General features: G+C 42.1%; 1 protein-coding gene across 4 annotated transcripts in view; it reads right to left on the bottom strand.

Annotated features, from left to right (window-relative positions):
- Positions 1–978: 978 nt before the first annotated feature.
- Positions 979–11,107, bottom strand: part of ppp2r5d (protein phosphatase 2, regulatory subunit B', delta) — a 76,374-nt gene continuing 66,245 nt past the window's right edge. For 3 of the 4 annotated variants that reach the window (XM_056291368.1, XM_056291369.1, XM_056291371.1), the window contains one exon: positions 979–1,159. In XM_056291368.1, the coding sequence (XP_056147343.1) occupies positions 1,022–1,159 (138 nt within the window). In that variant the 3' untranslated portion in view covers positions 979–1,021. The remainder of the gene's footprint in view (positions 1,160–11,107) is intronic. The other variant, XM_056291370.1, reaches the window with a different exon arrangement.

Here is an 11,107-nt window from a genome sequence, read left to right as displayed (position 1 = left end):
TGGTGTGGTGCATGGTTGCAACAAATACCTGCAGACACGGCGGCCCTCGAGGCCTGGAGTTTGACACCCCTGCGCTAAAGGATTCTTGTCACTAAGACTAATTTTGGGCCCTGAGCTACAGCTTGAAAACCACTCAGAGCTTCTGCCCATCTGCTAAACCCCTCTCTGATGGGTAGGAGGCAGGAGGGAAGGTGAGGGCAACATGGTGGAATTACATTGACCCGTCTCCATGAAAACACAGACCAAACAAAAACAACCACCCAGAACAATCAAATGTCACCAACAGCAACGTGTGACTCTGGTAACACCTGTCTGAAGCAACACCAGCGGGAATGTGTAATAGTGTGCACGTGTGTGTGTGTGTATGTGTGCGCACGCACGCACGGCAGCTGTGCTTAGTCTGCAGTCCAGTCCAGCTGAGATTGTAGAATGATGATGAGGGGGTGGGACTTAGATGGAGCTGGGGGGGAGAGACCTAGAAAAGAAATGATAGGTCAAGTAGTGCACAGCAGGCGACTGATTGGATGAGAGGTTGAGAGGCGGGGCTGCAGTGAAGTTGTCCTTGGAGCCCTGAGCAGGAATCAGCTTCCTGTCCCTAATTCTAAATATTCCTGTCCCCAGTTGTAAGTACTTCTTGACCCAGTTTTCATGACCCTGTTCCTACTCCTCATCAGTTCCTGTTCCATTCCTGACAACTTACTGTCCAAGTCCTAGCAGCGTCCTTTCTCCAGTAAAAACCTAAAATGATAACCTGGCCAGAAGATTTGCCGATTATTCAACAACTCACCAGCCAATCTAGTTCGCTAGCGAGGACAGAACCTCAATATAAAGACCGGATTCCTGCCTCAGATGCTACTACAGTAGACTAACATTTAGCAGTGTTTGGCTGAGGACTGACAGGCCTTTCTTTATTCAGAATCTGACCCTGGATCAGCACCTCTAGGGACAACTTCACCAGACTCCCCGAAGGAGGGCGGAGGAGGGGGCGGAGCCACCATCAGTAGATTCCGTCTCTTCCCTGTCAGAGTGCCTCCTGATTGGCTGTCAGGTACTCCTCGGCTCTCTTGTGTGCTTCCAGGGCTTTTATTGTGTAGACATCCTGGGGGAGCTCAGATTTCCTCCTCATCAACACCTTGTCCTTTTTCATGTCCTTCATCCCCTGAGGAAGAACAGCAAACATTAACATCAACATCACTACACCATTACTGCCAATATTAACCTTTCAATCTTTACAACTATTATTACCACTAGGGCTGGGCGATATGGCCTGAAAATAAAATCTCTTGATTTTTTCACACCCCACCCAATTTACGATAAAAAAAAAAAACCTTTTTGCCCCAATTTTATCCGTCCAATTACCCCACTCTTCCAAGCCGTCCTGATCTCTGCTCCACCACCTCTGCCAAGCCAGGGAGGGTTGCATGTCTCCTCCGATACATGTGGAGTTGCCAGCCGCTTCTTTTCACCTGACAGTGAGGAGTTTCGCCAGGGGGACGTAGTGCGTGGGAGGATCATGCTATTCCCCCAGTCCCCCCCCCCCCCGAACAGGCACCCCGACTGACCAGAGGAGGCACTAGTGCAGCGACCAGGATACATACCCACATCTGGCTTCCCACCCGCAGACACGGCCAATTGTGCAATTGTGTCTGTAGGGATGCCCGACCAAGCCGGAGGTAACACGGAGATTCGAACCGGTGTGGGTTCCATTTCCGTTCGGGTACAATATCAACTCGGGGTCCTTCAACTACATATAATGTCACGGATTATGTTGCTAGCTAGCGTTGTTTAACGCGAGCTTTATAGTTATTTAGCTGTATGTTTCTATGACAATCCACATTGACATAGAGTCGGTGAGTAAAGGTGCGAGGGCCGAAGGCCCGAACTGCATTTAAGGAGCGAGGCGGCAGGCTCAGGGGTCGGGGGAGTCCTGGACGAGCGAACATGCACAAGGGCCGAAGGCCCGAGCTGCATCTAACGTCAATCTACTGTTTCCCGCTGTTCCTAAACTGAACTAGCCCCTACCCAAGCACCTACCCAATCATAATGCGTGAAGTAGTGATGTCATCTGTAGTTGCAGGACCCTGAGCAGGGTGAGTAGATCAAGTACCAACACCGGGATCCCTGTGTTGGTAAGGCAACGAAATAGACTGCTACGCTACCTGGAAACCCCCAATTTGATTTTAATCGATTTTGTTTTTCTTAAAAACAAACCATAAAAGATCAAGGAATTATTCAAATAAGTTTTCTTTTATTTTAACAATACAAATTATAAACAAAAGTCTTTCCAACAGAGCCCCTTCTTCTCATATTGGATACTATGGGGAAATGGTTCTGCTAGTGTTCGCCATGGCGGAGTAGGCGGCAAGTCGTAAGAGCTGTTTGACAATTATTTGACATTAGTGGTATTATTCACCCATCTAAAACCAATTTGAACTCCTCCGGTTGCACATCAAATTAACTTCCGTCGGAATTTGTCTGCGTTGTTGTTGATTTAAAAGGTTTAGGTTAGCTTACCAGCTAGCTAGCTAACAGCTAACTGTCTAACACTTACAGAACCGAAGGAAAAGTTATGGCAGATATTAAAAGGATGTGAGAGTACGAGATATGTTGGATCAGGATCGAGTAACATTGGCAACGGCGTGGCGGAGAAATTCAAGACACCGATCAGCTGTGGCTAGGCAGTGGATGCTGAAAGTGCATGTCAGCTATGCCAAACTTCATCGAGCAGTCTAAAGTCACTGATTTATAAAAAATGTAAGAAAAACTACTGCATAAAATGCCTAAAAAAAGATGAAGTGGAGTATGTGATCCTACAGAAACCAGATACGGGCATAATGTGGTTTTGCCCATACTGTGAAGGAAGTGTGGAAAAAAGCATTGCGATGGAGCAGATGATCGAAGAGAAATGCCAGTTAATTATAAAAGTAGTTGAGCAATGAATGCAGGAGTTTGAATCGAAGTTGGAGAGAAAATGTGATGAGAGGAGAGTTGTTGAAATCATACAGGAGCAGCTGATAAAACAGGAAGAAGGTACGCCAAGTTGGGCTGATGTAGTGAAAAATGCCGATCCATATGAAAACACACGTGCCTTCAACAGTGTCCTGACTGAACTGGATGAAAGGAAATCAAGAGAATGGAATATTGTACTGTTTGGAATAAAGGAGCAAAGCTTGGAAAACGGAGATGAGCGGCAACGAAAAGATCTGGAAACTGTGTAAGACATATTCAAAACATGCAAGGTCCGCACAACCGCAGACTCATTTGCGAGACTGGCCCGGCTTGGAAAATACAACAGGAGCGAAGGCACAGAGGATCCAGCAAGATCAGGGAGACCTGTTCTGGCTACTCTGCAAAACATGGAGCTAAAGACCAGCTTGTTCAGGAAGACCTCTGCACTGCATCAACCAGACAAATTTAAAAACGTAAGAATTGCCAACGATCTTACGAAGACAGAAAGAGAAAGAGAGAGCTGTATGAGGTGAAGGAAATGCAGCGAAAATCATCGGGGGAATTTACCTGCAAAGTCCGCCCCCCCCTTCCTGGTAATGAGAGTAGTGAGAATCCCCAACACCCAGTGATTTGATCATAAGCTTGTCTCTGTTAAACCCCAGCATGTCTGTAAATCTCTACCCCTTGAGAGCATTATGTGTCTATATAAAAATGCAGATCAACTCCATAACAAAATGAATGAATTTATTGGTAGTTTGAAAGTACTCCCACTTATTCATATTATAGGAATCACTGAAGTTAAGTCCAAAAATCGGAAGCATAAAATGAGCCCAGCAGAATTTAATTTGGATGATATAGAATGTTATAATTTAGTTTCAAGGAATATAGACAAAGATATAGGTAGAGGTTTACTGCTTTATATCCATAAATCATTAGAAGTTAAAGAAATTGCATTAGTGACAGAGTTTCAAGAGAATATTTTTGTGGTGATCAAATACAATAACTAAGAGTTTTTGACAGTGGGTTTAATTTATAGGTCTGATAGTGGTACAGAAACTAACAATGACAATCTTTTGGTTCTAATGGAAGAGGTGTCAACTAGAAAGTACTTACATAAATTAATTATGGGTGATTTTAATTTGCCAAATATAGACTGGAATATTAATGACGCAAAGGGGGATAAGCTTACATCACCAGATAATATGTTTCTGGATTTTATTCAGAAAGCATTGCTGTTTCAACATGTGCAAGAACCAACAAGGTGGCGAGGTGATGACACACCACATGTGTTGGATCTTATAGTTACAAATCTGTGCTACTTGATTTTAGTGCTGCATTTGATTTAATAGACCACGATATGCTTTTAATGAAACTTGCTGCTTATGGCTTTGACCCTTAATTGGATGAGGAGCAACTTATCAAAAAGAACACAGATTGTTTACTTTAACGGCAGTTTTTCTACTGTAAGGACAGTACAGTGTGGTGTTCCTCAGGGAAGTTGTTTGGGCCCATTGCTCTACTATATTTTTACACCAATGATATACCACTTGTTTTGAGTAATGCTAGCTTAGCTATGTTTGCCGATGATTCCACAGTGTATGTGTCATCAAACAGTGTGGATGAGTTAAATGTTCTATTGGAAAATTATATGAAATTAATTTTGGACTGGGTAACCAAAAACAATCTAGTTTTGAATGTATCAAAGACAAAATGTACTGTTTTTGGCTCAAACCATGCATTAAGAAGTCAGAACCAATTAAGCATATCTATCAAGGGCAGCTGCATAGAACAAGTTACTGAGGCTAAACTTCTAGGAGTCATTCTTGATGAACAACTATCATGGCAGAATCACATAGACAAAATAATTGGAAAAATGGGGAGAGGAATATCTATGATAAGAAGATACTCCTCTTTCCTTACGCCAACTACCATCTCACAGGTTATACAAGCCTTGGTTTTGTCACACCTTGACTACTGCCCGGCAATCTGGTCAAGTGCAGCAAAACAGGAGCTAAACAAGCTTCAGATAGTGCAGAATAGAGCAGCACGTCTTGCACTCAGGTGTTCAATGAGAAAAGGTATAGACCAAATGCACCGTGATCTTGCCTGATTGAAAGTAGAAGACAGATTAACACGCAGTCTTCTAACGTTATTCAGGAATATAGTTGTGTCCAAAAAACCCTACTGCCTGTACTCAAGAATAACTTTTTCCCAGGACAGACATGGACACGGAACAGACAAGTTAGCAGGGGTCATGTTAAAATTCCTCAACCCAGAACAAATGCAATGAAAAGAACTGCTATGTATAGGGCCATTTCACAGTGGAACAGGTTGCCATATGTTATTACTCAGGCAACAAGTAAAGAAAGTTTTAAAAAGCAACTTAAGAGGTTATTTTTGGGTACAGACATACACAATGTCTAAAATGTCTAATACATAACTTTTTATATTTTTATTCTGAAATATGTAGCTCAAAGCAGTTGGTAGGAGCAGTCTGTGATCGATGCTACTGTAAGTGTGTGTGTGTGTGTGTGTGTGTGTGTGTTTGTGTGTGTGTGTGGGGGGGGGGTTTGTGTTTGGCTTCTCTAATAATGCTGGTTTAATTGAGGTGGGTGGGGGATGGATTGAATTTAATGATGCAATTGTGTTTATTTATGTATCCATGCATGTGAAAGCATGTGTATACATGGATGTTGTTATAGGAAGTTTTTAATGTGGACCCCAGGAAGAGTAGCTGTTGCCTTGCGTGACAGCTAATGGGGATCTAAATAAACATAAACACAAACAAATGAGGATAAAATGATAGATGACATTCAGTATTTAGGCCCTTTAGGTAAAAGTGATCATTGTGTCATATTGTTTAAGGTCATTTGTTACACAAAAACGGTGAGAAATGAAAGAACAAGAAAAAATTACAAGAAGGGGAATTTTGAGGACGCACGTAGAGAATTGGAAATCTTTGATTGGATACAGTACCTGTCTAATTATGTCGAAGACAAATGGAGATTAATAAAGGATAAGTTGAAAGAAATAGAGGATAAGTACGTACCAAACAGTAAAACCAGGTCCTAGAATAAAAAGCATAAATTCCCCTTGGACGGTATTACAAAACAGAAAGTTGTAGAAAAATTATTCTTGTGAGAAAGGCAATAAGAAGTAAAAAACCAGAGGTACAACAACAATATCGAAGAGTTAGAAGCTTTGTGAGAACAACGAGAACACGCTATTTAAGAAAGCTATACGAAGAAGATTTAGCAAGACAATCTAAGCTGAAACCAAAGGTTATCTGGAATCATATTATTAATTGGACAAAAATTAAGACATCAGAAGGAGACTTATACTAATCAGAAGGATACGAACTCCCTCAAAACAGACAAAGATACTGAAAAAGCAGAAATACTGTCAGATTATTTGAGAGATCCTGAGAGCAGGATAAACGGTTCAGATAATGGATGGATGAATTTGTGATCGAACCTGAAAGGCACATTCCTGAATTGCCAAGAGTGGAAGTTAAGCAAACAGAATGTTTTATAATAACTTCTGAAGATATAAAACGGCTTCTACAGGATATTAACATCTATAAATCACCAGGGCCAAATGCGACACATCCTAGGATCTTAAAGGAATTTGCTAGTGTGATTACCGAACCTCTAACAATGCTGTATAATAAATCATTAGAAGAATCAACTTTACCCTGTGATTGGAAAGAGGCCCATATCAGTGCAATTTTCAAAAAAGGAAACAAGTCACTAGCAGGAAATTACAGGCCAGTTAGTGTGACATCTGTAGTATGTAAGACAATGGAAAAACTAATCAGGACATATATTGTTGACCATATGAAGTCTAACTGACTTTTTAGTAACAAGCACTATGGATTTATATCTGGAAGATCCAACTACACTTCAGCTTCTCACTGTTCTTGATAAGTGGTCAGCAGCTTTGGATAGAGGGGAGTCAGTTGATTGCATATATATATGGAATTTCAAAAAGCTTTTGATAAAGTTCCTCATAAAAGACTGCTGTCAAAATTAAAATCCTGTGGCATAGACGACAGAGTTACAGGCTGGATACAATTTTTTTTATATAATAGGAAACAGCAGGTGTTGGTAAATGGGGCCACTTCAAAATGGAAACCGGTGACCTCGGGAGATCCACAAGGTTCTGTGTTGGGCCCTGTACTCTTTGTTGTCTATATAAATGATTTACCAAGTGTGATACAATCTGATTCATACCTTTTTGCGGACGATACAAAAATATTTAGAATAATTAATAAGGACACTGATACAGCCCATCTTCAAGCAGACCTCCATAGCATGAGTAACTGGTGTGACAAGGGGCTACTGAAATTGAATCCGGAAAAATGCAAACATTTACACATTGAGGAAACAAGTGCCAAGTGGGTTAACTACAAAGTTGGAGATTTAATGGTTCAGCAACTGGAAGAAGAAAAGGACATTGGTGTCATGGTCGATAGTTCAATTGAATTTCACATACACATTTCTGAAATTTTTTTAAAAAGCGGTTCCTTATCATTACTTCTCTGAAAAAAACCTCCGACCAGAAGCTCTCAATATTCAGTTTTCTGCCACCATAAATGTCATGAGCATATACAAATCAAACAAAAGCTTTTAGTTCATTCATATACAATCATATATGCTGTGTGCCTCGGTCACAGTACAGTCCCTGATGTGTGTCAGCATGTCCATTTCAAATAAACAAAGTTGTCAAGCTCACTTGATATTATTGCTTTGGCATAATCAGTTGGATCTGTCTCTGTTTGCATAGTGTGGGAATGCAGCCTACCTGCTCCCGCACTGACTCTGTCTGTTCAACCCAAATCATGCCATCTTGCACCATCTCATGTCTCATCTCGTGCCACTGATCCATCAGAATCTATCAGCAGAACGAGGACTTCTTGTGGATACATTCATTTTGTTGTAGCCATGGCTAAGTGTTATTCAACAAATTGTTTATTCTCAAGTGTGTCCCCTGCTCATCTTAGGTGAGTGCATAAAGCTTTACCTCTTCATAATTCCACCCACAATTATGCAGTTTCCCCAAAACAATCTTAATCATCATCACACTATTGTTGTATGGGCATACCAAATATAAACTGTATGAAGTTAGTTTCGATGGCTGGCGATTTAGACTGTTGGTACTTAAAGTTAGAATGAGGAGGCCATTCAGCTTTTCAATAGTGCACTGGAGGAGAGCAGATGCATTCACACTGGAGTACTTGTCCAGCTGAACTGATTATCAGTAGCCAAAATCTTATCTATCCTAATTTTAAGAACACATGCATTTAAATCACAAATATTCTGGAAAAGTCATGGAACATCGAGTCTCTTGCATTTTTAGTTGTGGAGAAAAGTATTTTTTATGGGCATACGTACATTAATGTGTGCTTTGGTGCAAGCAGAGAAACAGGTTGGATACTGAGCATGATCACCCCAGACTTTGAAACTCTTATCACGAGGAAAGCACATCCCCAACTATCTCATTAGCTTCCCCAAATGCCTGTTAAGTTAAAACAGCCTGTTTAGTAAGCCTACTCAGAGAGATCATCTATTATTGATTTGATTTTGATAAACTTTAATGATCCCCATAAGGAAATTATGCTCTGCATTTAACCGATCCTAGCTGTGTAGCTAGGAGCAGTGGGCAGCCGCTGCACAGCGCCCGGGGACCAACTCCAGTTCGTCTTGCCATGCCTCGGTCAAGGGCACAGACAGGAGTATTAACCCTAACATGCATGTCTTTTTTTTTTATGGTGGGGGAAACCCACCGCAGACAAGGGGAGAACATGCAAACTCCACACAGAGGATGACCCCAAGGTTGAACAACCCTGGGGTTCGAACCCAGGACCTTCTCACTGTGAGGCGACAGCACTAACCACTGCACCACCGTGCTGCAGTGTATGTGTGTGTACCATCCTGAGACTTTATAATATTACTTACCTAGAGGGAGCGCTAGGCTACAGGTGTTTTACCTGTCCAGGTAGTCTATATAAAGAAGAAGAAGATGGGTGTGTCTGTTCTCTCTCTCAATTTGTTTGTTGAAGCTGCCAAAGACAAGTAAAGCTAAAGAAAGGCTACTTCTGGAGTCCTTGGATACACTATGTTGTGTTGGCGACAAGGATAATCTGGAGATAATCAGCAACCTCACCAATGTGCACTGATTGAGTGATTGATTGCTTGATTCTTGGAGACTCCAGCAGGAAAAAAGATTTGATGAAGGGGGGGAGACACATGCAGGTGAGATGGCAACAACTGGAATGCTGCCACCATTTAGATGCTAAGGGATTGCACACTGTGAAAGCCAAGGTAAAAGCTCTTGTTGATACTCCAGCCCCAACTAATGTGACAGAGCTTAAGGCTTACTTAGGCTTGTTCGCTTCCTTCCTAACCTCTCCACATTGTGGGCCCCCTTACATTACCTGTTGAGGAAGGATGTAGTCTGGAGATGGAGTGACCGTCAAGACAAAGCCTTCAGGAAGTTTAAAGACTTATTTAAGTCAGCAGATGTTTTAGTGTACTACTCTGGAGATAAGGCTCTAATATTATCCTGCGATGTCTCACCATATGGCATAGGAGCCGTACTGTCCCACAAAATGGAAGATGGAACAGAAAAACCAATTAGTTTTGTATCTCGAACTTTGTCACCTGCAGAGAAGAGGAAGTATTCACAGCTGGACAAGGAAGGTTTGGCTGTGATATTTGGAATAAAGAGGTTCCACAAATATATCTATGGCAGGAACTTAACCATAGTAACTGATTACAAGCGCTATATAAATGTAATCTATTATTATTATCTCGTTGTTCGGTGAGACTAAACCTGTACCTTAGATGGTCTCACCACGTGTACAGCGTTGGGCTGTATGGCTCCAAGCTTATGAGTATAGCAATGTATACAGGCCCGGAAAGCAGCATGCCAATGCAGATGCCCTCAGTAGGCTCCCCTTGCCTGAGTCCCGCCCTGCAGAAGGAGAGGATGATCAAGTTCTGATGCTGGATTTAATGAATGATGCACCAGTAACTATAGAACAAGTGAAATATTGGACATCAAAAGAAGTGATGCTGTCACATGTGCATGAGTATCTACTAAAAGGGTTGCCTTCTACAGTAGAGCCTAAATTCATGCCTTATTTACACGGCGCTTAGAGCTAAGTGTTCATGATGGATGTAGTCTGTGGGGGGCTTGAGTAGTTATTCCCCAACAAGGAAGAAAGAGGATGCTAAAGTTGCTGCATCAGGCCCATCCAGGAATGTCTAGGATGAAGGGCCTAGCAAGGTCATATTTTTGGTGGCCACAGATGGATCAGGAGGTAGAGAGGGAAGTAAACCAGTGTAATGTCTGTCAACAAAATAGCAAGTCTCCTCCTACAGCACCACCGCATCCCTAGGAATGGTCAGAGAAGCCATGGACTCGACTTCATGGGGATCATGCAGGTCCATTCTCAGGCAAGATGTTTCTCGAGTTGGCCGATTCCCATTCTAAATGATTGGAGGTATATCCAGTAAATACAGCAACCAGTCATGGAACCACTGAAAAACTCAGACAAAGTTTCAGTGTCCACGGTCTAACCCCAGATGTTGGTGAGTGATAATGCTACTTACTTTACAAGCACTGACTTCGCTGATTTCATGAGTAAAAATGGAATTAGACATGTGACGTTAGCCCTTTTCATCCTTCATCCAATGGATTGACTGAACGAGCGGTTCAGACCTTCAAAGAGGGGATGAGTAAGATGCAGTGAGGAAGGGAGAGCTTGGAAACAAGTGTCCAGATTCCTGTTTATTTACAGAATCACCTCTCACTCTACCACAGGCTTGTCCCCAGCAGAGACGCTGATGTCCTGGAGGCCTAGGTCTGCCTTTGACCTGTTGCTCCCGGACTTAAAATCCAAGATAAAAAAGAAACAGTGGACACAAAAAGTGAATCATGACACAAATACTAAGCTCAGAAGTTTTGCAACTGATGATCAAGTTTTTATCAAAAACTATGGCTACGATCCCCAAATGGATGCCTGCAACCACTGAGAGCTGCACAGGTCCACTGTTATACAGAGTTCTCACTGGGAACTGACGAATTCTAAGGAGACACGCTGTTCAGATCAGGAGGCGGGAGCTCGGCGAGATTTACACCAAACGATGTGGGC

The sequence above is a fragment of the Lampris incognitus genome, chromosome 13 (genome assembly GCF_029633865.1).
Source record: "Lampris incognitus isolate fLamInc1 chromosome 13, fLamInc1.hap2, whole genome shotgun sequence".
NCBI classification, from domain to species: Eukaryota; Metazoa; Chordata; class Actinopteri; order Lampriformes; family Lampridae; genus Lampris; species Lampris incognitus.
This window is presented reverse-complemented; position numbering and strand designations above follow the sequence as displayed.